We start from the raw sequence: 27,612 nt of genomic DNA, 5'->3' as shown, positions 1-27,612 counted from the left end.
GGAAGGTCCCGGGTTCGAGCCTCGCGCTCGGCGCATAGTTGAGTCCTTGGAAAAGGCTCTTTAATCACATTATCTCACCGTACTCAGGTGTAAAATGAGTACCTGGCCGCTAACAGCGTTGTGTTTGTCCGAAAAATTGTAATATCGCCTAACAGGCGTCATGTCCCGTCCTATATGTTAAATGTTGCCGTTGACCAGGGACCCCTTGTAAAGCGCTTTGAGCACATTTAGTGGATATTGCTCTATATAAAGCTCAAAGCTCAATATCAATACTGCTCTAAAGTTGTTTTTTTTTCATTCTGTTTATAATTTAAAAAATCCTTTCACAAGTTTTGTATCTGCCATCTTTGTACTCGATAATGAAAAAAAAAATAAATCAGATGTATCCATGTCAACTTCATAATGAACTAATTAATACAATTAGATGTCGTAAATCAAAATACTTTAACCCTCTCTTTACCACCCACAGGAAAATCGTCACATTCGTTACGATGTGACCAACACTTTTCTTACTCTGATTTCATTTTGTTATAGCGATAGGGATAAAACTCGACATAGTGTTTCAGATCTCATTTTTCTGAACAAAATATAGCATATTATACTCGTTACTATATGTTTGAAGAATCTATTTTTGTGTTGGGTGAATATGAAGTTTTGGGTAAAATTCTGAAAATAGGTGGTAGGGAGAGAGAGAGAGAGTTAACCCATAATCATGTAAAAGGCATCAATGGAAATAAACCTTTTGTCGCCCTTCTTTGGACATTTTCAAAGCTGATAGATTTTTTTATAAAACGATTATTTAAAATAATCCATCCAGTTAATGTTTGAGATCACCGATTTTCTTCCCGTGGTTTTGGCCGTCTATCTAAATGTGACCCACCGGATCGAATCGGTATTATGTCGGGATCCACTCGGCAAGGGAAATTGAATTCATAGCCACAAATATCCAACTTGGGTTTAATTTCTGTACGTTATGCTGGAGTATAAAGACTATTTTTTGCATTGCAAAATATTCTAAGCTCCAATTTCTCATCAATCTATCTCTAAATTCACTTTTTAGCGTCAGAATCATCCCGACATAATAACGTTTTGAGACGGAGGGTCACAAATAACTAGTTATGTAGTCCCATTCGGATATGACGAATGACATTGGAGTAAATTCCAATTTCAGTGATAATGTTCATGAAACCAAACTGAAGACGAATTAAAACGAATATTAAAAACGTGAGCATTTATATAGCGTAATATCCACAAAACGTGCTCAAAAAACTTTACTAAGACCCCACGCCAGCAGCAACACTTAAAATGTAGGACGAGACATGACGCCTGCTAGGCGATATCGCGTTACTTTTATACGACAGAGACAACGCTGTTAACGGCAAGGTACTCAGTATGCATCTGAGTACGGTGAGAGAATGTGAGTAAAGAACCTTTTCCAAGGACTCAACTATGCGGCACTTAGAGCGGATCTCGAACAGTGGACCTTTCGATCCGAATGCGAGAATCATAGCCGCATTCAAATCAAACGAAAATCAATATAATATTCTGCCCACATACTCGCCCTCTGAGCTCTAGGTTGAGGTTGAAACTGATCTCATTCGTCTGTAGTGTTTCATTCATCCTGTTTTGTCGATAAAGGGGAAACGTCCATTTTCTATGTTTTCGTAGAATAAATTGAAGCTCACATTCAATTTCACATTGTTATTTATATCTTCGAGCTTCGAACAGTAACATTTACATGAATTATTAAAAAGACTCATCATGTCAGCTTTAAAATTGGCAATTTGTCAAACATTATACAGACTAATGGATATCATGAAGCTGAAATCACTAGTTTCAATATCTAATGAAGACGCTGCTTTAATCACCACTTAATTGAAACAAGACATTACATGATTATATCTTTAAGAAAGCAATGCTCGGGGCCAAAGACCAATAGATGATAAAAGCGTGATGGCCGAACCGGTACTACGAGACAGAATAGCGTATACAAAACCTCTTTATATTCTATATTAGAATGTCATTTTTATAGTGAGTGAGTAATCTGGCCTTTTAACCTTTGTTTAATTACCTGTCGGGCCACGGAGTACAGAGATAGATTGATTTTTATCCGGATTTACCGTCTAAAATAGCAGTGCTTTGTTCCAACAACCAAATCCTCTTTCTGGAGCGTTCTATGTGTAGATAGGGCGTTCAATTCACTCATAGATGAAATCCGGTTTGCACTATCTTTTGTTTTATTTCATTTGAGAGTGGTTTGATCTAGAGTTAGATATGACAGGAAATAGTCATTGAAAAAGACAAGCTTATAAAATACATATATAAATGAATAGATTCATATAAATATATATACATACGTACGGTCATGCATACCTGCATACACATATATACACACATATATACATATTATAGAGACACTACACATTCACATAAATACACTTACATATAACAATAAGAACAGCTTCTTCTTCTTCTTCTTCTTCTTCTTCTTCTTCTTCTTCTTCTTCTTCTTCTCCTTCTTCTTCTTCTTCTTCTTCTTCTTCTTCTTCTTCTTCTTCTTCTTCTTCTTCTTCTTCTTCTTCTTCTTCTTCTTCTTCTTCTTCTCCTCTCCTCCCTCCTCCTCCTCTTCTCTTCTTCTTCTTCTTCTTCTTCTTCTTCTTCTTCTTCTTCTTCTTCTTCTTCTTCTTCTCTTCTTCTTCTTCTTCTTTCTTCTTCTTCTTCTCTTCTTCTTCTTCTTCTTCTTTTCTTCTTCTTCTTCTTCTTCTTCTTCTTCTTCTTCTTTCTTCTTCTTCTTCTTCTTCTTCTTCTTCTTCTTCTTCTTCTTCTCTCTTCTTCTTCTACTATACTATACTTCTACTACTACTACTACTACTACTATCTACTACTACTACTACTACTCCTACTACTACTACTACTACTACTACTACTACTTTACTACTACTACTACTTACTACACTACTACTCTACTACTCTCACTACTACCTATCTATACTACTACTATACACTACTACTACTACTACTACTTACTACTACTACTACTACTTACTACCTACTACTACTTACTACACACTCTATACTACTACTACTACTACTACTACTACTACTACTACTCTACTACTACTACTACTACTACTTACTATACTACTACTACTACTACTACTACTACACTACTACTACTACTACTACTACTACTACTACTACTACTACTACTACTACTACTACCAGTAACTACTATCAATACTATACTATATAGTAATGCTACAATTAATCATCATAACATTTTACTTGATAACGCCGTTTCTTAATTTTCAACAATCTTTTGAAGACTACATAAAGTGATTAAATATCATAATAACTAGATTACTACTCTCATTATATTTCCTTATCAAACCACAGAGAGATAAATCACAAAACGACCCTTCCTCTTTCCGATTTACTGTAATATCAGGTAACTCCTTGCCCCTCTCTCAACAACCAACTTGGATTGTCTCCACTTGGCTATTGACCGCGGGGGCGGGGAAAGGGGGGTAGGGGGGGGGGGGGTGCTCTTCATGATGTTTACTACACAGATTACTGTGTTATCTATGATTTACTATATTGGGGAAGAAGAGACTTCGTTGTTGCGTAAGGATGCAAGTGGATGTCACGTAGTGATTACAGTGACACAACATTACAAATAACGGAGGAGGTCAATTTTAGACATGACACTGGTCATGTAGGGATGGATTGTACTAAGATAATAATAATATACGTTTCTTATGCTTCTTGACACCCCTCCAATACTACTTAACACGCAGTTATGGGCTAAATTTAAAAAGAGCTTTATATAGAGCAATATCCATTAAATGTGCTCTAAGCGCTTTACAAGGGGTCCCTGGTCAACAGCAACATTTAACATGTAGGACGGGACATGACGCCTGTTAGGCGATATTACAATTTTTCGGACAAAGACAACGCTGTTATCGACCAGGTACTCATTTTACACCTGAGTACGGTGAGAGAATGTGAGTAAAGAGCCTTTTCCAAGGACTCAACTCTGCGCTGAGCGCGAGGCTCGAACCCAGGACCTTCCGATTCGAAAGCGAGTGTCTTAGTTTATGGCTAAGTTATTTCGTCTCGAGTCCCGTTCTGAGCGGCGAATAGTTGAATCTTTGGATAAGGCTCTTCACTCACATTGTCCCAACATACTCCGTCTGAAAAAAAAATTGTAATATCGCCCAACTGACGTCATGTCGTCTCGATTTACCTCTAAGTGGTGCTGCTGGCTAGGGATCCCTTGTAAAGCGCTTTGAGCACGTTTAATGGATATTGCTCTATATAAAAGCTCATTTTAAAAAAGAATTTCCATTACAACAATGACGCCATAACAATTTGGGTTGTCAGGCCTGGAGATAAATACACGTCCTTCCAACATCAGTTAAACAATCAATTGCTACTTATAGGGAATGAGATTAGCGGGAGAGTAGCGTCCCTTGATTGGACGTTACCGGCGGAGAAGTTATTAGAGAGAGAGAAAGTCATTTGGTTTTGCGCATGCGTCTCTCGTCCTCTCTTCCGTGAAAGCGGCATGAGACACTTCACCGAAAGCGAGGACGATAGAGACGCATGTGCAAAACCATGTTGACGTTCTCTCTGTAAGGTGACGTCCAATTAAGGGACGCTACTCTTCCGCTAATCTCATTCCCTATTGTTATATATATATTATATATATATATATATATAATATATATATATATATATATATATATATATGTATAAAATATCATTGATTGTCAAGAATTTGTATTTATAGATGAAGTTGATTGATTTGGCTTTGCGATCTTATGGTGAGTCTACTGGATTTACGAAATGAAGGTCTAAGGTTCCACTCCCTCCACTAAGTCCGCAAAGTTGAGTCGGAGACAGCGATATATTATTATTGAGACGCGAAACTTCTGAAGTGCAATATGGTTTTAATAACAGGAGATGCGTCAGGTCGGTCGTGTCAAGTCGGTAAACATCCCCTTGCTCATTATGTTTATATGTGACCCATCGTCTCAAAACGGTATTATGTCGGAACGAACCATATGCTTAAAAGCCGAATTAAATGTTAAACTGGTCAAAAATATAATTCGTTGGCATTAGCACCCTAAAATATGGTATCCGTTCTTCTCAATAAAACATACAAACTCAACACAAGTATGATATTTCTGGCTATAATTTCAATTTTCAACATCTTAACCAACCCGAATTAATACCGTTTTGGGGCGAAGGGTCACATATTATGTCATATGAAATTTGACAAGGGTTTTCGCAGGTTTCTATATTCAATAGGGTAATTTCTTCTCACTGAAATCTCCCAGACTATAAACTTTTTGTGTATTTTTACGATTGATATTGCGGGCAGAAATGGTGTGTATTTTAAAAATAAAAAAAAAGAAATTGAGCTTTATGTAGTGCAATATCCACTAAATGTACTCAAAGCGCTTTACAAGGGGTCCCTGGTCAACAGCAACATTTAACATGTAGGACGGGACATGACGCCTGTTAGGCGATATTACAATTTTTCGGACAAAGACAACGCTGTTAACGGCCAGGTACTCATTTTACCCCTGAGTACGGTGAGAGAATTTGATAAATAGCCTTTTCCAAGGACTCAACTATGCGCCGAGCGCGAGGCTCGAACCCAGGACCTTCCGATCCGAAAGCGAGTGTCATACCACTAGACCACATAGCCGTGTGTTTTATTTAAACACATACCATCAATACACAAATGCCACGTTCACCGCCTTGACATTGGACACACACATACGCTGGAGCCCGGGAGTTTCACATTTGTGACCATTCGTCTCAAAACGGTATTATGTCGGAACGAACCATATGCTTAAAAGCCGAATTAAATGTTAAACTGGTCAAAAATATAATTTGTTGGCATTAGCACCCTAAAATATGGTATCCGTTCTTCTCAATAAAACATACAAACTCAACACAAGTCTGATATTTCTGGCTATAATTTCAATTTTCAACATCTTAACCAACCCGACTTAATACCGTTTTGAGGCGAAGGGTCACATTTTCATTTTAGTCTCGGAGAGTCCTTAGAGAAGGCTGATTCACAGTGAATGGTGTTATAGGGGAATGGTGAAAGTGAAGGATTGTAACGAAAATATTAGGAAGGTTGTTGTGATGATGATGATGATGATGATGATGATGAGATGATGATGATGGTGATGAGATGAAGATGGTGATGATGATGGATGATGATGACGATGATGATGATGATGATGATGATGATGATGATGATGATGACGACGATGATGATGATGATGATGTGATGATGATGATGAGATGATGATGATGACGAGATGATGATGATGATGATGATGATGATGATGGTGATGATGATGAGGATGGTGATGATGACGATGATGATGATGAAGATGGTGATGATGATGATGATGATGATGATGATGATGACGACGATGATGATGATGATGATGATGATGATGATGATGATGTTGTTGATGAGGTTTTTTTTTTTTTTAATTTTTTTTTTCGATGACTACTATGTTACTAGTGTGCATCTTGTGTGAGTGTGTCTATATCAATATTGTATTATTATAAATGTGTAACCAAATGACAAATTGCCACTTTTTTGGGGACAATAAAGATATATTATTATTAAATGACCAACTTCCTGGTAACCACATTGACTCTGTCGAACAACAACAACAACAACAAAAAATACAACAGTGCTTTTCACGCTGCATGTCTCTGCCTAAATAAATGTTCAGATTGCAGTTAGCATGGAGAAGGCTCTGATGCGTTTTGAGCACATTGACTGGTAGTGGTTGGTAATACTCTTCAACAGTCGTGACGTCACTTCCTTCCAAATGACGCTTGGTAACTTAGTAACACTGGCTCTAAACTGTCGGAACAATGACGGACGCCCGTATGAAATATTTCTCCGGCGAGCATAAAAGCCTATCCAGAGGGGGAAAAAACCCCATAAATTTGATCATGTTTTGATTTTTACACATTTTGATCACAAGGCATATGAAAAGTTCTAGCCAGCATGAAGAATAAAAAGTAATGATTTTCTTTGTTTAGAACCAAGATGGCCGCCGTTGCCGGGCGGGGAGACATCAGACTACTGAATCCAATTATGATTTGCATCTTTAATATTAAATTTAATCAATTAAATTTCTAGTCCCAAATTGGTTACAAGGCATTTGATCGTGGTTATATGTCATTTATGTTATAAATAACACACGTTTTGCAATGTAAGAAATACGATTCAATAGTCTGATGTCACGTCGTCCAGCAACGGTGGCCATCATGGTTCTAAACAAAGAAAATCATTACTTTTTAGTATCCATGCTGGCTAGAACTTTTCATATGTCTTGTGACCAGAATGTGTAAAAGTCAAAACATGATCCAATTTACGATTCCCCCCCCCCCCCCCCTCTGGATACGCTTTTATGCTGGCCGGAGAAATATTTCATACGGGCGTCCGTCATTGTTCCGATAGTTTAGAGCCAGTGTTGCTAAGTTACCATTAGGATGGAAGTGACGTTACGACTATTGAATACTATTGTATTCAATCTCCTCATAAGAATAGAAGAAAAGCTCAAATTTCCTATTTGTTCCTATAAATTCAATTGCCAGCACCCAGTTCATCCAAACATATCGTTTTGAGACGGCGGGTCACATATTATTATCATTCCCATTCATGAATTAATGATGCTGTGCCTTTAGCTAAACATCTCACAACATTCGCCAGCCGGATATAACACACAATACTATGTTTAATAGAACGAAATGACGTCACTCAGATGTTTTTTTTATTGTTTTTAGCCATCCATTTTTATAAGTAGTTCTCACTAAATTGTATTAATCAAACTATACAATCGTTTCAGGTTAAACATTGTTTTTTTTTTTTGTGTGGTGCGTTTTATCCGTCAGGCGGATGTTTTGAATTTTTTGAATAAATGCATAGCATTAATAAATTTCCACGTTTTTAGTCGGATTAAAAAAAAAAAGAGCTTTATATAGCGCATATCCACTAAATGTGCTCAAAGCGCTTTACAAGGGGACCCTGACCAACAGCAACATTTAACATGAAGGACGGGACATGACACTTGTAAGGCGATATTACAATTTTTCGGACAAAGACAAGGCTGTTAACGGCCAGGTACTAATTTTACACCTGAGTACGGTGAGCGAATGTGAGTAAAGAGCCTTTTCCAAGGACTCAACTATGCGCCGAGCGCGAGCCTCGAACCCAGGACCTTCTGATCCGAAAGCGAGTGTCATACCACGAGACCACATAGCCGCACCATTAATGCAATTGATTAATGCAATCAGCGAGAACTACTCACAAAAATGGTTGACAAAAAAAAAATAACAAAGAGCTGAGTGACGTCAATTTCGTTCCTTCTTTAGATAGAAAGAATTTTACGTCACTCAGGTCTTTATTATTGTTTTTTGCCATCCATGTTTATGAGCAGTTCTCACTAAACTGTATTAACCAGAATATAAACGTTCAAGGTTACACAGTTTTGTGTGTTGGTCCATAATACTTCCGGATGGCAATGTTGTGAGTTTCTTAGCCAATCGCACATCATCTATTGATTGCCTGTCAGGTTGAACAAGAGTACTCACTCAGCTCTTTGTTATTGTCTTATACAGCCATTTTAATACGAATCAGTAGTCTGATGTCACGCCGCCCGGCAACGGCGGCCATCTTGGTTCTAAACAAAGAAAATCATTACTTTTTATTTTTCATGCCGGCTAGAACTTTTCATATGCCTTGTGATCAGAATGTGTAAAAGTCAAAACATGATCAAATTTATGGAGTTTTTTTTTCTCCTCTGGATACCCTTAATGCTCGCCGAGAAATATTTCATACGGGCGTCCGTCATTGTTCCGACAGTTTAGAGCCAGTGTTACTAAGTTACCATGCGTCATTAGGAAGGAAGTGATGTTACGACTGTTGAAGAGTATTATTACTTCTCACTAAATTCGATCAATCAGACAATAGATAGAACAAAATTGACGTCACTCAGGTCTTTGTTAATATTTTATGCAATCCATGTGTATGAGAATTTTTCACTTAAGTGTATTAACTAGACTTTTAGCGTTCAAGGTTACAAGTAGTTTTGTTTTATGGTCCGGATGGTAATGTTGTGAGTTTCTTAGCCAAGCGCACAGTATCTATAAGTGTTTAAGGTTACACATAATATGTGAAGTTGTGAGCATTTTAACTAGATCTAAAGCCATAGCAACAATAATATTCGCCCAAAGTTTGTTCCAGTGTATTTTGCATACCTAAATCACAAATTGAAAAAAAAATAAATTAAGCTTTATATAGCGAATGGCGAATATTATTGTTGCTATGGCTTTAGATCTAGTTAAAGTGCTCACAGCGTCACATAATAATTATGTGTAACCTTAAACATTTATAGATACCGTGCGCTTGGCTAATCCACTAAATGTGCTCAAAGCGCTTTACAAGGGGTCCCTGGTCAACAGCAACATTTAACATGTAGTACGGGACATGACGCCTGTTAGGCGATATTACAATTTTCCGGACAAAGTCAACGCTGTTAACGGCCAGGTACTCATTTCACACCTGAGTACGGTGAGAGAATGCGAGTAAAAAGCCTTTTCCAAGGACTCAACTATGCGCCGAGCGCTAGGCTCGAACCCAGGACCTTCCGATCGAAAAGCGAGTGTCATACCACTAGACCACATAGCCGCAAATAGATACCAATATAATTTTTTCAGTGCATTTTATTTCTTAATTATCCTTAAAGATCCTTCGAACGTATGGCACTGACAAGAAATAAAATGAATATATAAATATATTTAAAATCAACATAATATTGGGGGTCAAATTGTTCCGTTCAGCATATGGTAAAGTTTTTCCAACGAGCACATTATAATTGGATTCAATAGTCGTAACGTCACTTCCTTCCTAATGACGCATGGTAACTTAGTAACACTGGCTCTAAACTATCGGAACAATGGCGTAACACACCTACAAAGCACAATATACACACATTAAAATTAAAACTTTTAAAAATTAAAATTGAGCTTTATATAGCGCAATATCCACTAAATGTGCTCAATGCTCTTTACAAGGGGTCACTGGCCAACAGAAACATTTAACATGAAGGACGGGACATGACGCCTGTTAGGCGATATTATAATTTTACGGACAAAGACAACGCTGTCAACGGCCAGGTACTCATTTTACACCTGAGTACGGTGAGAGAAAGTGAGTAAAAAGCCTTTTCCAATGACTCAACTATGCGCCGAGTGCGAGGCTCGAACCCAGGACCTTCCGATCCGAAAGCAAGTGTCATACCACTAGACCACATAGCCGCACAAGTTTTTGACTTGTAAATGTTCGGTCCAAAAATCAATAAATTAAGATGACCCTCAAGTGGTTAACAAAACAAAAACAACATTGAACCGGAAAAGGGTTGGTCGATCAAGTTTAAGTGTGAAAAGTAAAGGAATTCGCTTAGTGAAGGCAGAGCATTTTTACTTATAAGAAAGAGATAAATGAGATATGGGAATGTTTTGATTGTTGTGTCGTGGTGGATGGAGAGATCTGGAAGGTGTTGGTAGAAGATGTAGAAATCACGTAAATACACTTCATCATCTCCATGGAGTGAAAGAAGCCATCCGTTCCGTCAACTACTGTGTCAAGATCCCATTCAACAAATTATGATATTCAAATGATTTACATTGTAATGGATCGTTGTTTAGAACGTTAATATCCGTCATTAGGCAGGCAAATCTTGAAATTGTATAGAGTTTGGAATGATAGATTATGCATCGTGCTTATCAAGATGCATTGAAGACTTGAATTCATCAATTGTCTTCAACAGTCGTAACGTCACTTCCTTCCTAATGACGCATGGTAACTTAGTAACACTGGCTCTAAACTATCGGAACAATGGCGGACGCCCGTATGAAATATTTCTCCGGCGAGCATAAAAGCGTTTCCAGAGGAAAAAAACCCACATAAATTTGATCATGTTTTGACTTTTACACATTCTGCATATGAAAAGGGAATGAAAAGTTCTAGCCAGCATGAAGAATAAAAAGTAATGATTTTCTTTGTTTAGAACCAAGATGGCCGCCGTTGCCAGGCGGCGTGACATCAGACTACTGAATCCTATTGAAATCAAATTAACCCTTTACAAGCAAGGTTCAATCTTGCTCTAACCCTCTTTACCGTTTTAATCAAGAGAGAATTAACAACGATGCGATTTGCGTTTCAATGAAGCTCGTGTCGCATCGTTAAATTTCCATTATTGAATACGTTTAGGTCTGCCGTCATATTCGAATATATGCGGAGAAAACTGAGTATTTTCAAAGAATCTTGCCGCTAAAGGGTTGGCGATGGTTTCGTGAAAAGTAAACTACCTGACCCAGTTGGGCGGTCTATTTTTGTTGTGTATCGCCATCTATTTCTAGTTGGTTGCGAGTCCATCCTACATGTCACTGTAGGATTGTTTGACAAGTAACCACTGACAATAGACTTATGTCTGACAGGGACAAAATGCCCCTTACGGACTTCGATGTCGGCGTTACGGGGTATATTAATCATGCAATGGCATCGTGTTGTAGCTGGTGTACATGTAAGAAAACCATGGTAGAAACGTGAATGGGAAAGGGATTATCTAAAGCAATGATGAGTGGTTACGTTGTAGATGATTTTGGTGGTTGAGTCCGCTCTGTGTCTTGCACATTAGAAACAAAATCAAGCGGTGTTGAGACCGACTAGTTACGGAATGGATAACAATAACAGTAAGCTCGCGGGTAAGACTTCGTAGTCTCAGGTATGAATGAGGAACCAGATATATGCAATGTCGGATATTGTGTGTGTGTGTTTATGTGTGTGTGTGTGTGTGTTTGTGTGATTCTGAAAAGAGCATCTTTCAGGAGAGTTGCATGGTATGAAACAGAAGCTTAATTGTATACAGTTTATATTATGACGCATCTTAACAAACATTGCGCGATGTGAAACAGTAAATACTGAATATCATTGTGGATATGATTATATATACGGCTGCATGGTCTTGGCACTCGCTATCGGATAGGAAGGTCCTGAGTTAGAGCCTCGCACAGCGCACAGTTGAGTCTTGGAAACGGCTCTATACTCACATTCTCTCACCGTACTCACCTGGCCGTAAACAGCGTTGTCTCTGTCGGAAAAAAAAATTTGTAATATCGCCTAAAGGCGTGATGTCTCGTTATACATGTTACGTGTTGTTGTTGTTGTTGTTGTTGTTGTTGTTGTTGTTGTTGTTGTTGTTGTTGAGGGAAACCTTTGTGAAGCGCTTAGAGCTCGTTTAGTTGATATTGCGCTATATTATTATCACAGCTCAAATTTATTTTATATGTTTATATTCATATTTGTGAATGTGCCTGTTTTTGCAAAATGGGGTTTTGCATTTGCGCACATAGGGGTAAATATTATGAGGTTCTGGTATCAGTTTGTAATCTTTAAAAAAATCAACTTTAATCCATTCGTTTGACCATCATCATCATCATCATCATCATCATCATCATCATCATCATCATCATCATCATCATCATCATCATCATCATCATTATCATCATCATCATCATCATCATCATCATCATCATCATCATCATCATCACCATCATCATCATCATCATCATCATTATCATCACCATCATCATCACCATCATCATCATCATCATCATCATCATCATCATCATCATCATCATCAGTATCATCACCATCAGCATCATCACCATCATCATCACCATCAGCATCATCATCATCATCATCATATCATCATCATCATCATCATCTTCGTCATCATCATTCCCTTCATTATCGTCATCATAAATGATGACTTACAGCAGCGACTCGGTTTCATCGTTTGGTTCTAACATGTTTCTGATTGTTCCAAAATAAATGATTACTGCATTTTCTGAACCATACCCGCAATAATTTTCATCGTATTCTATCCTAAAACCAGACTCTAAGTCATTTGTCATCATCCTGGAGCCCATCTTTACATCCAACACCAACAACCGACCAATAATAGCACTGGACACTAAGCAAGCTAAGCCACTCGATCATGTCCATGCTCTTCTCACATTCCCAATGCCCCCCTATCCTAATCCCCACTCCCCTCCCCCTCCCCCCCCCCGCCCCCGCCCACTTCCTCCACTCAATCCTTCAGGTGACCAACTGCCATTAGCCATAAATCGTAAAGGCAATAGACAAGTTACCTAACTGTTTACACCTACATATAAAACACCTCAGCATGAATGGGCCTTGCTCTTATTATTCAGTCGACACTGTTTTTGATATATTCCTCTCAACGGTGACTAGGTCTGAGATTCCTTCGATTCACTTTTGAATACGAGGTAAGTTGTGCATAGATAGAACGATGTTGACGTCACTCAGGTCTTTGTTTTTGGTTTTTGCCATCCACTTTTATGAGTACTTCTCACTTAACTGTATTATCCAGACTATAAAAGTTCATGGTTACATAGAGTTTTGTGTGTTGGTGCGTTATACTTCCGGATATTGTGAGCTTCTGAGCCAAGCGCATACTATCTATAATTTATTTCAATAATCGCCTCAGAACATTCCATGTTTAGGGAGAATAAGTCGTCAAGAAGGATGTTACCCCGGTAACTGCCGTATTCTGGAAAGACAGGTATTGAATAATTTGTCCAGAAAACTCGTCCTTCAAATATCGATTGATATAAATGACCCTAACATGGCAAAAACTCTCAAACTTGAGATTTCAGTATGAGAGCGTTTGCCAAGATGTAGGTCATTTAAATCAATCGATCTTTGAAGGATAATTTTTCTGATCAAAGTTTTAAATAGATGTCTTTACAGAGTATGGCAGTTACTGGTTAAGATTGAATGATCAGAAAAGCAAAAATTATGTTTTGCAACTTTAAGAATTACATCCACGGCAACGGACATTTTGCTGTCCTAATTCACCATGCTTACATGTTCAAATCATCCACACAAAAAGTAAGCTGTCAAGGGCCGTAACTCATTTATTGGCTATTGTCGGATCTTGAATATTTTGACCCCAATCTTGAGATAGGGTTAATTTATCATTTTTATTCTTAAACACCTCGTGTTTTCCATTCGGCTTATCGTCCATTATATTATGCTGACTTTCTTGACAGATTTCTCTCTTTTTATTTGTCATCGAGCCATATTCATCCCCCGCCCTTTTCAATAAAACAATCTCCAATGAAACTTAACTGGAGTCTAATATTTCTACAATTCTTGACAAATACATCACCCGGATAAAACAACGTTTTGAGGCGACGCTTCACATTTCAACTATTACATTTTATGATTAAATGAAAATTTTCTTGATTATGAGTTTTAAAAAATACAATAAAATGGGAAAACACTGGCATTCTGAAGAATATCATGTTATAAGTGAAATGCATAATCCAGTTATAAAAATTGAGGAATATTTACAATTCTATAATTATTGTTTCTTTCCGGTTTTACAATAAGAAATTCCTTAGCATCCTGTAAAATTTCTAAGTTCGTTAGCGAATAAAACTTCAAGCTTTTCTTTGTCACATGAGAGGAGTTCGACATTATAAAGTATAATTATTCATCTCATCTAGATGATCAACCCACATAGATCTAAATATAGGCTTAGTTACTTTTCGTCTGAAGTTCCAGAGCACGGGGGTGTGTGAGATTGTTTTCAAGATTAACTAGGTACTTGCAACATCTATAGATAGAATGCGCTTGGCCAAGGAGTTCACAACATTGCCATCCGGAAGTATAACGGACCAACACACAAACTCTGTGTAACCATGAACTTTTATAGTCTGGTTAATACAGTTTAGTGAGAACAACTGACAAACGCGGATGGCAAAAACAATAACAAAGGCCTGAGTGACGTCATCTACATACTATCTATAGAAATATAGGCACTATTACTCACAAAAATTGGTAAGAATTGCATTTAATTTTGCTGTTTATATCTCAATCGAGAGAGTATTTCAGGAAATAAAAAGTTCTTAACATTTTTTCTCTAAGGCCACATTTGGCAACAACACCCATGTTATTGCTTTCTCAGTTTATTATTTTATATATATATATATATATATATATATATATATATATATATATATATATATATATATATATATATATATATATATATATATAGGATTCAAAAATCTACAAGCAGGAAGAACAAAACCTTGCGTTCATTATTGCCAAGTTTAATACCAAAAATCCTGTGTTGTTTTATACCAAACTCATATAAAAATCACGATATGAAAAGGATCCAAATGTGCGTCTTAGTGAGTTACGGCCCTTGACAGCTTACTGTGTGTGTGTGTGTGTGTGTGTGTGTGTGTGTGTGTGTGTGTGTGTATGGTTTGAAGATTTAAACATGGTGAAATATGAAAGTAAAATGTCCGTTGCCATGGATGTAGGTTTAACAGTGCAGTGTTACCAGTGTAAGAAGCTGTCGCGTCTGATTGAAAAAACAAATGATCAATCGGAACAAAGTTCGGAATATTTTTTTTTCTCCAAACAATGCTACATAATGCTTTGTACGAGCAGAAACCAAATTCGATTTATATTTCCAAAGATGAATTGCCTGCAATGTACCCTGATATGAATACTATGGACTATCTACATTGACAGCATTTGGTCATTGATGGTTTATAAGTATGTTATAACGTTTTACACACACAAAGTCAAAAGTGTCAATTCAAAATGCATGGGATCGACTCACTATTGTGTGGCTATGTGGTCTAGTGGTATGACACTCGCTTTCGGATCGGAAGGTCCTGGGTTCGAGCCTCGCGTTCGGCGCATAGTTGAGTCCTTGGAGAAGGCTCTTTACTCACATTCTCTCACCGTACTCAGGTGTAAAACGAGTACCTGGCCGTTAACAACGTTGTCTTTGTCCAAACAAAATTTGCAATATAGCCTAACAGGCGTGTTGTGCCGTTATAAATGTTACGTGTTGCTGTTGGCCAGGGACCCCTTGTAAAGCGCTTTGAGCGCGTTTAGTGGATATTGCGCTATATAAAATCTCAAGTTTTATTCAAGATATTCGAAAATCAAGTGGATCATGGGAAAAATTTCTACGGATCAGTCATATTGTAGTGATTGAACGATCTCATCAAAACTTGAGAATTACGTCCATCATCTTCGATATGGCATTTTTGTGGTGTGGTTATTAAAACAATGGCGGAATTGAAGTCTTTCAAAATATTCAAAAAAAAAATTGTATACACACATTTAAACAATTGGCTTTGATTGCGGTAAAATTTCATTCTTGTATCATTTATGATCTGGCGGTGGCAGGCTTCTAAACTTTTCCGTTTTTTCCTCTCACCCAATATGATATATACAGTGTTAAAAAAACAACGATTGGTCCACCTGCTTTGATACTAGACATAAACATATTCTAACACGCATGCGTCAACATTTCAAATTGTAGTCTGCTGAACTCTGAAAAAAAATATCAAAAAATTTAAACCAGTAAACTCGTCCTTCATATTGGATCGACCACAATGATATTCAGGGTTGTTTTTGTTTTTGTGTTTTTGTTTTTGTTTTTCGAAAGCTGGGGTTCATTTTGATGGACAAGCTTTCTGGCAAACATTTTAAAAGTGCATTTTTTTTCAAATGTGTAGTCGATGGATATTTTTTTTAGACCTGTCAATAAAGTAATTTTCAAAGAATCATAAGAAAAATTACATGTATTATTTTCTCACATTTTACGCACATTGGCATCTGTCTTCTCGTCGGATTATCACTCCCAACTGGGAGGCATTATCTAACTTCTATTTCAATACAAAATGGTTCACCGATGGTTCACCGATTTCTGTATAATTATTCGAGTAAAATTTATTTCTCATAACAATACATATATTCTAGCTCTCATATCATGACTGAAGACTACAATCCACGTTTAATTTTGTAAACAGCAGCAGAAATGTATTCAAATGGTTAGTCAGCCTAAAAAAAATGTCGCAATATGTTTTAGTGGTATGATACTAGCCTTAGGTCCAGGGTTCGAGTATCGCTCTGGCGGCGGAAAATTGAGAATTTTAAAAGTCTCTTAACTCACATTCTCTCATCGCAGTCATGTTTAAAATGAGTTCCTGGCCGTTAACAGCGTTATCTCTTGTCAACAATAAAATGGTATTATTGCCTTACAGACGTCATGTATCGTCTTACACGTCATATGATGCTTATTGTTGGGGATACCATTGCAAATCGCTTTGAGAACTTTACGTGGATATTGCGCTAATAAAAACTCTAGTTTTTAAAAACCCAGTTCCTACAAGATTCGAAAAAAAAAATAGTCGAAATATAAGCGGATAATATCATAGTTGTGTAAGCTCTTGTTCATCTTAATCTTTCAGAGCTGTTTTTTTAACATGATTTTACAATACTGCATTATTTTTGTCAAATTTACTCCAGCTCTAATCAGAAAAGCTGAAAAAAATCAGAAAAAGATAATGAAAAGGATAAAACGATATATAAATTAAAAAAAAAAAACAATTTAAAAAACACAAAATACAAAATCAACAAAAACTTTTGGGTTACCTTATGCGAAATCAAGGTAATAACTTATCACATATCTGGCTGTCAAACGCAATAATCAAATAGTACTGTGACGTCAAATGCATATAATTTGATATGGCATGTTCATAGATCATTCAATTTATTATCCGGTTGCTTCATCTTGTCAGATTGCAGATCTACACACCCGAGCCAAGCAGCCATGTCCACAGCGATCATCTTGTTTACGACTTTGACCGTTCTGGTCGTCGTTCAGGCCAGATTCATCGGTAGGTTTGTATGATTGTATTATATAAAACAATATCTTTCATTTCAAGACATCTATTTCGGGACCTGTACCATGCACTCTTCGACATTATCAGCGAAAAGTGGAAATAATCAACCAAAGCTAATATGTGCTTGCATCGATTATAAGATGTTTTAGTTAAAGAAAGTATTGGACTGGAACCCTCAGGGCAGAAGATCAGGGGGAAGGCCACGAGGAACATGGAGAAGAATTAAAGAAGCTGATATACAGAGAAGTGGTAAGACCTGGAATGAGATTAAAAAGTTAGCTCAGGATAGAGAAGGTTGGAAACTGTTTGTCTGTGGCCTATACCCTGACCCAGGGTGAAAAAGGCAATGATGATGATGATTAGTTAAAGATTCATTGAAATCTCAGCAGGATGTTTCTGTAAGAAAAAGCTGACAGGAAAATGTGTGCTCCATAATCGATATATTAAGTGTTTTCTTCAAACATTTGGTCATCCATATTATCAAAAGCAACCCAAGCATCAAGAAGGAATAAATTATTTGTTTCGTCTTTTGTCTACATTTGAATTGAAATACCTATTTTTTATCGTAGTTGATTAATGCTGTTACGGTTCTATAAGCGGACTGGATTGGTTCTGTCGATTTTTATCCTAGGGGAAGGGATAAAATGGATGCGGAAGAACTTTTCAAGTATCGAAGAAAACTAAAAGCTATGACGAAGGACGGATGCACAAACTTTGAATTCATTTAAGTCGTATTAGTTTGTTCATGCTAGTTGTCGGAAGCTTTATGGTTTAGACAGTTACATGTTTTATATGTTTATGTGGCGCCAATTCGTCGATGGTAATGTATATCAAAAAATCTACGAGCTTTCAGCTCAGAGATTTATTTTATTTTCCAATACAGATGAGATATTCGTAGATAGAAGCTGGTTTGTAGGAGAGAATTAAGCTAGTATAGTTATTCACCTGACATTGATTATTGGTTCCAAATGATCAGATTTTCAAATAAAAATATACAAAAGTCAACAGTATATTATACCATTTGATAGAACATTTAATTTATCCGCATTTATTCTTACAAAATATAATGGATGTGGTATAATAACTTTGTTTTTACAGCATATGTTCGAGATGCCTCCCATTTCTCTCGACGGACGTTTTCAACTGCTTAAAAAATTGTCAATGATCTCTAACAATGCTTGACTTCGATCCGTGTTGCTTCTCTTGAAATTTCCTTTCAAAGGTTAAGCAAGTTATCGAATTGTTGATGCATTGACCGATCCTTTAAATATTCCCATAGATAAAAGTCATACTTGCCCACTCATAGCTAGTCTTACGACTAATGGCTTTTGAGGTGAAATGTTGTGCAATCCATTCCAACGAGTTGTTGGCCTTATGACACGACGCTCTAACGCTTCCTAAAAACATTTCAAAACGCCAAAGTAACGCTCGATAGTAACGGTGGTGGTGTTCCTGTTCTCATCCATAAAAATAAGGACCTATGACCCCGTGATAACCGATTGCACACTAAACGGTCATTTTTTGGTCATGCAAGCCTCTCTGGAACATTTAGTCTGGTATAATTTTTATATTTCTAATAATTGTAGCTTTGTTGTTATTGCCTTTTCGTTGGGTTTCATGTTTTTGAATCACCTGGTATGTCTAGATAGATATTAAATTTTCAAAAAATCTGTCCGTATTATTCACTCACATTCTATTTTGCTTCAGGACCGCCACTGCTGCCTGTACCTATGGATGCCCCTTTCCATCCACCAATGGTGGCTCCAATTATCAGACCATTCATTCACCCCATCGCTCCGCCAGTCATCCCGATTGTCAGACAGAGTAGAGTTACTAGTGGACTTCAGACAAGACCAAGGTCGAGGCCATTCGTCATGGAGGAAAGAGGTCAGTTCACTTCTATCAGGAAGTATCCTTCCACTGTTTAATGTTGTATTTTGCAGTTTAAAAATAGAAAAAAATATATTCATTCAAAATTTGAAAGCTTAGTTCCAAGTGTATTTATTCTCTCTCTCTCTCACTCTCTCTCCCTCTCTTTTCTCTCTCTCTCTCTCTCTCTCTCTCCCTCTCTCTCTCATCTCTCTCTCTCTCTCTCTCTCTCTCTCTCTCTGTGTGTGTGTGTGTGTGTGTTATTACTACAGAAACAGGGACAGGCTGTGGATTTTAAACAAATTCGGTTCGAAAGAATCTAGGTCCCAAAACATTTGAGCCGTTCATTCCTACTAACTTAATTGCAAAAATACTATGACTCACGAAATAATCTCACACAGTGGGTAAGTGTTAAATATAGCAAACGAGTCATTTTAACGCAATGATTTAGAAGCAACAGTTCACAGTCAAGTTTGTCAGTCAAAACGTTACTCACGAAAAGGCTCGAATCCACGAACAGACGTGTATCATCGCTCGGTGTCCACCATAAATAGTTGGGTTTCAAACATAGATGAGGAGTTCAGGTACAAGAACATAATTTTTATTATATTGGATGAAGGCTATTTGGTGTAATAATTCCTTATTTGCTATCTTGATAATGGGAAATAACACTTATTTATAATAACCTTTGCACACAAATTATCCTTGTGAAAAGCAGGTTTATGATTGTCAACAAGACGTGTATGTTGAATAACTCGTGAAATAAATTATGATCTAATCAATAACATACGTTCCAATACATCGTCGTCGTATCCAAAGCTACTGTTACTGATCATTTATCATCAGATAAATTTGAATACTTCACAGCTTCAAAAGCATCAGTAACTGGTGCCAGGCCTCGATGTCAAGTTTTGTAATTAAACCTAACTATTGGGGGAAACCAAATATTTAATAAGGACTGTAAGCACACACACACACACACACACACACACACACACATATATATATATATATATATAACTCTATCAATATGTACTAAATGTGCTCAAAGCGCATTACAAGGGGTCTCTAACCAACAGCAACATTTAACTTATAGCCAGACATGACGCCTGTTGTTAGGCGATATCCCATTACTTCCCCGACGCTATTAACAGTCAGGTACTCATTTCACTCCTGAGTACAGAGAAAGAATGTAATTATAGAGTGGGACTTGGACCAGGATCTTCCGGTTCAAAAGGCGAGTGTCATACTACAAGACCACATAGCCGCATAATTTATCACTACATATTATGTTACTGGACCAAATTTGACAGTTGTTGACTCGAAACGTTTGTCTAGGTCTAACTTAATGTTAACGATAAAATAATCATTATAATAAATAAGTGCCTGTGCAGATTCACAATCTCGCACCTGTAGACTTTATATCTTGACTGATTTTGTAGCTGATAACTTAAAAGGTTCATCTTCTTCTATCGTAATTTCCACCACGATGTAAAAATTGAAATAAATAAGTACCTTGATTTAGACACAAATTTCTCCATTAGTTAAATTATAATTTTGTCCATTCTTTTCTTCAGACTTTTTCCCAATGGAACGGGATCCTGTCATCATCAAGATTGTAGAACGGCCTGACCCAATCAGGGAAGTCATGGTCATCGAGAACAAACAGCCTGGTACGTTAAGATGACTACATAGATGGATTAGCATTTTCGACGTAAACTGACAGGCGGGCAAGGATAATAATAATAATAATAATAATAATAATAATAATAATAATGCTGAAAACTTATATAGCGCTATAACTCCGAGACACCAGACTCTAAGCGCTTAAATTACAAATTACTTTGGCTGAAACATACTCATTCACACACACAAGCACACACACACACACACATACACACACACAACACAACACACAACACAAACCAAACCTATCTTGCTTCTCATACCATCTACTAAAATCGAAACAAATATGTTTTAAGCGAACGTTTAAAAATAGACAAAGATTCTTTTTCACGAATGCTCTGCGGTAAGGCGTTCCAAATAGAGGGTCCGAAATGAGAAAAGGATCTCATTCCAGCATTTTTCCGAATTCGAGGGACAACTAGTTTTGTGGAATCACTGGCCGAACGTAAGGGGCGGGGTTTTGAATATCTTTCAATTAGTTCTGAAAGGTAGGAAAGGGCAGTACCTTCAAGACAACGATACACTAAAACACAAGCTTTGAATTTAATTCTTTTCTCAACAGGCAGCCAATGCAGGTCATGAAGTAGAGGTCCGGCAGAGTCGCACCTACGCTTCATAAATACTAGTCTGGCAGCGCTGTTTTGGACAATCTGAAGACGTTTCAGATTGTATTGCGAAACGCCAAACAACAGAGCATTACAATAATCCAATTTCGATAGTACGAGGGACACAACCAGGTGCTTGGTCACATCCTCAGATATGAACCGTCTAATGGAAGCAATCTTTTTTAGTTGGAAAAAGAGAGATCTAACCAAATTATTAACCTGATGCTCCATCGACAGTCCAGAGTCTAAGAATGTGCCAAGGTTTTTCACTTTGTCAACAATTTGAATAGAGGCATCCCCCAACTTCAAATCTGTTTCACTTTTCCACTTCCTGTTCCCCACATACAGCACCTCCGTCTTATCATCATTCAGTTTCAGTCTGTTCTCATTCATCCATTTCTTAACACTTTGGATACAATTTTTACTATTGGCTGATACTTCTTGTAAATTTCTCATATTGGAAACGCAGTACAATTGCGTATCATCAGCGTATTGATGGTAAGACAGACCAAAACTTCTGATGATTTTAGACAGAGGGCCAACGTACAAAACAAAAAGAACGGGTCCAAGTACTGAACCCTGGGGAACCCCACAATCAAGAAAGATTTCCTCCGATCTATATTCATCCACCGTAATAATCTGTTTAGGATTAAACAAATATGACCTAAACCAATAATAACATGTAATAACATCTATATAAATATAAAATGATGCCTAAAAATAAAATCCCGTTAAGACACATATAAATAGATGACAGGCAGAATAGTAGATACAGGCTAAGTGTAGTTAGGTAGTAAGGTGAATGGATGGAGAACTTAATGAGAAAGGTAGCGCAGAGACAAATTCTAGTAATCGAATTTAACCCAATAATGCCCATGCTTTTTAGTCAGAGACCAATAGAATCGAAACGATTTTAAAAAATGATATAAATAAAAAATACACCGTATCGTGGAGTATTTTGCCAGACATATTTTAGAGTAGTAGCATCAAGCTTCGGTCAACTCAGCCAATTACAATTCTATGCGTATGCATCGATTTAGACAATAATTCCTGAGGAATAGCTCGACCTTAAACTGACCACGATACCGGAACCTTAGCTGTGTGATGACAGCTATGTAAATCTTTTCCTCTGGATCAAATTCAATTTTTTTCCTAACAAAATACAGGCAATGATTATGTAATTGTCCGTATTTCTATCTTTTTGTTACATCATTAATGCCAAGTTCTGATTCTATTTACAACAATATCATAATAGTATTTACACATTTTGTTTGCTTGCTGATATTGTCTGATATCATTAGGTTGGGCAAGTCTCTGATGGTCTTTTGCGTAATCTGTCATATGATTTACTGCCAAGGTATAGAACACCTTGTCTATTGGCCACAAGTGCTCCATTTCTCTTTATTATACCATCTTTCTATACGTTGACATCATTTCAACCTTTGCGTCTCTGAATTCTAGACTAACTTCATTGGTTTCGTTCTTAGTTGATCCATTTTGATCTTTATTTGAGGCACGTAGATCTCAAATATTCTGCAAAATCAAAATACAAAAGCTTTCGTCCCACGAACTGACTACTAAACTCCTTTTCATCTTGCTGAAAGAGAAAATGTTGATGATTAGCATGCTAATTTTCATTCTAATTAATCTAAAGCGATGTATGATAAAAAAAAGTGTTATTGAAAAAAGCAACTACAATTCCAAGCTAACAAATCACGTCGCCGATAAAATCTACATTTGTTGAAAGTTAATCAAATTGTTGAGAGCGTCTGTCCATGTTAATTTCATAATTTGTTTTCATTATATAATTGTATTTTTTCTCTATCATTATTTTCTGGGTGTTTAGTCTGTTCCATGTCCAAGGCCAATGGCGTGATCGCCTTGCCTTCTATTGTTTCGTGTTTAGCCATATTTGCTCTTGACATTTTCATTACAATTTTCTTAAAAGTTTAAAGAATCATACTCAAAATTTCAGTTGTGATTGAGAGACCAAGATACTTGGAGGACGGCACTGGAGACATCAGCATTGACGGAAATGTCTATATCAGCGATCCTTTTGCTGCGAACGATCTGAAGGCTGGCGCAAGTATGGATCAGGTAGTGTCACGAGCTGTAGGATCAGGCCAACTTTCCACGGGAGATAACTTTGGAGTCAGAGGCGATTTGGATTACCCTCTACCAAGAGTTAACGTTAATCTGCAGACTAGGCCAATAGAACCTCTTAATGATAATATACCTCTCACTTTAATCTAATTATTTGCTTTATAAAGTAATTTCGAATGTACTATTTATAATGACCCAGTTCTATTCCAGTGGTAAATAAGGACACCCATCGCATAATAATAATAATCATTGATGAACAGATAGTTTCAATTTACGCAAAAAACAGGATCAATACCGTATATTCGCTTAACCCCAATTGGCTGCCAGGTACATGAGGTCAAATATATACGCTCACAATAGTTAGTGAAAAAATTACACTTTGACATACCTTGGAAGACATCAAACTCTTGAAGTCTTTTTTTCAAGGACTGAGACTTTAACGCATCTTCTCATTTTAAGAAAAAAGTTTTTGAAAGGAGATAAATTAATAAAATGAATTAGAGGCAATTTTTTAAAAAATAATCAAAAGGAGGATAACGGAATAAGGCATCAGAATTAATGAAAGCAGTACTAACTTTTCAAATTTGAATTATATTCATTTTGTGTTATAACTTTAATATTGTTTTTTTTTTTTTATTCCCGTCACAAGCAGACATATCAGAGCACTATAGGTAGATAAAAATAATATTGTGCTTGATATTTTTAATGGGTAAAGAGTATTTAAGTATATGATGTTAAATTTTGATATAGATTTGACAGTCGCTTTGTTTATTACGTAGATTTTTCATTGAGGTTGTTATTTGCAGGGCACTGTCGTCGACATAATCATTATTATCATTGTTATCATCATAACCATCTTCATCATCATCACGATCACAATCATCGTTATCCTCATCTCTCACTGATCCAAATTCCATGGTAAAATTGTGATAACACTAATTATTCTTTTATTGATTAAAAATCAATGTCTAGACATCAATGACTGTTCATTTGCCTTTTTTTAAAGTCTCGAGTCAATGTACTCCATAGAAAACCATGCTCAGATTGTCAAATCGACAGATGCATGCAATGCATCTCTTGGAAGAAGTATAGTGATAATTCACAAAGACTGGTTTCAAATGTACGAACTTTAAGGCCATTATTATGTATACAATATTGACTCTGAATTATGTAGCATATTTTTTGTTTAAGTAACTTTAAAGATTGAGGGAGGTTTACTTTTTCAAAATACTACTGCACAAAGATTTGATTTATGTCTCTTCAAATCGGACTCTCTAGGTTATTTATATTACAAAATGGGATTGAATGGAAATATCTTAATCATTATCACATCATTATTAAAATATATCATAGATCTCAACTAGATATCTACATATAAATTAAGTCATAATTACCAACTTTACAAGTGTATAATAGAAAAAAATAGAAAAAAGGTACAAGATTTGAAATATGAATTTAACGAGGTATGTATGATAATAGTGTCAGGGCAGAGAGAAAATTTCAAATTGAAAAATCCCAAAAATCAGTTTTCCTAAAAAAAAATCTACTATTTCGATGGAAGTTGGAGTCTTGGATATATTTTTTAAAATATCTTTCTCTCTGTTTGCTCTGGTACTGTATCATACTTATCACATTAGTTAAAACCCTGACTAAATGACATTTAGATAATTTGAATAACATGTGTTATTAAGAGCAATACTTTGTTTATGGTAAATGGCATACACGACAGCGATGAGAAAATAACAATGATTCAAACCCGAGTCATCATTGAATCAATCCCCTTCTTACATTGATAATATATATATATATATCTGCGGGCTATTGTTTTTATTGTTCGTATAGTCAGAAAGTGTATGGTACATACAAACATAACGGAGACGGACGTTAAAACGTGAAATATTTTGTGTCAAGTAGTACTTTAGATCAAATCTTTGAAACAGTTTATTCAGACCATTTTTACCCCTCTCAAATTAGAAGCTGACATTTATTTAAAATCATTCGAGATACATCACACAAGGACAAAAAGGGTGGATCACACGCAATCATATCATTAACTTGACTGGAATCCGTGAATTGAACGTTTACTAGACTACAGTACCACATCGAACTGTAAAAAATAAAAAAAAATAAATTAAAATTCCCTTTATTCATCCCTAAGGGGAACTTTGTCTTTAGGGTCTATTCCAAGGGAAGACTGGAATAACCCAGGCGTCAGCCGTTGTGCAGCGCCGCAAAGTGAGCTAGGGCGAGGTGACTTGCTCAAGGCAACACAGCGCAGCGGCGGGTGATCGAACTCGGTACCTTTGGGTACGAAGCAAAGACCGTTCCACTGAGCCACGCTGCCCCATAATAAAACTCACCGTGATCGGCTCGAACAATAAATATGTAAAGCCACGGCAACAGGAAATTGCCTCAGTTCCAGTCCAGTCCCGTGACCTTATTTTTAGTTTTATTTATAAAGAGCGTGAGCACATTTATATAATGATCAGTCCAAATTCAGCTTTTGGCTTTTTCAAGTCATGCATTGTTCCAGGTCGATTCTAAAACATCATTGATAACTCTAATAAATAGAGGTGTCTAAATGAGAATAAAATGGAGATAAAGATAAAAGGGAGTAAATCTGACTCATGAATGAACAACACAAAACAACGACGTTTCGACCTTTGGCCTTTTTCAAGTGTTTACTTTGTCGTTTTGTTTTGTGTTGTTCATTCCTGAGTCAGATTTACTCCGTTTATCTTTATCTCCATTGATAACACTGTTTATTGTTTAATAATGACACTAAACAAAGTTCATCAGATACTTCTCGTTTTAAAGGTTTTGACAGTATCAATAGCTCATTTTTTGACAATAGTTGTTGTAAACGTTTTCTACAATAAAATTCCATCGTACCTCAGGAAATGAAATCAGTCATAATATCATCTTTCCAGATCCCTTCCCTACGCAATTACTACTCGGCCGTACTCAGGAAAAAACCCATAATATTTAATGAATTGGCCAGAAAATTCGTCCCTTAAATATCGATCCATTTAAATGACCCTAATCTTGGCAAAAACTCTCTCAGGTTTGAGAGTTTTTGCCAAGATGAGGGTCATTTAAAAAGATCGATATTTAAGGGACGAGTTTTCCGGCCAAATTTTTAAATATGGGATTTTCCCCCAGAGTACAACAACAGTATTGTTATGTTATGTTTACTTTTAAAATAAAAATAGAAACGATATCATGTGATCACCTCCTGCTTTGGCCTTGATACTTTATATAAGATGTGGCTATTTTATGGAATAGGTCATTAGCTGATTCTTATCAAGTAGATGATGAAAATAATGATTTGCAATTTGTATTGTGTCCTTAGACAGCAAATCGTGGCATTCATAGTGATATTATTTACTTGATCACATGAAGTTATTCGGATTTACACAAATTTTAAACAAGTTTCACCGATTAACAACATCAACTAATATTACTGCTGATATTACGGTCGTTTTTATGC

General features: G+C 36.6%; 1 protein-coding gene across 1 annotated transcript; it reads left to right on the top strand.

Annotated features, from left to right (window-relative positions):
* The first annotated feature begins 13,276 nt into the window (after window positions 1-13,276).
* LOC144966153 (uncharacterized) lies at window positions 13,277-25,101 on the top strand. Its single transcript, XM_078902280.1, has 5 exons — window positions 13,277-13,404; window positions 17,755-17,853; window positions 19,567-19,746; window positions 21,306-21,401; window positions 23,995-25,101. Exons 2-5 carry the CDS (start codon window positions 17,787-17,789, stop codon window positions 24,270-24,272), a joined length of 621 nt encoding a protein of 206 aa, XP_078758406.1. The 5' UTR covers window positions 13,277-13,404; window positions 17,755-17,786; the 3' UTR covers window positions 24,273-25,101.
* Window positions 25,102-27,612: the final 2,511 nt, after the last annotated feature.

The sequence above is a fragment of the Berghia stephanieae genome, chromosome 2, assembly GCF_034508935.2.
Source record: "Berghia stephanieae isolate SIO BIC M18660-M18661 chromosome 2, UCSD_Bste_1.3, whole genome shotgun sequence".
In the NCBI taxonomy this organism is placed as follows: domain Eukaryota; kingdom Metazoa; phylum Mollusca; class Gastropoda; order Nudibranchia; family Aeolidiidae; genus Berghia; species Berghia stephanieae.
Note: the sequence above shows the minus strand (reverse complement) of the source record. Positions and strands in the feature narration are given on the sequence as shown.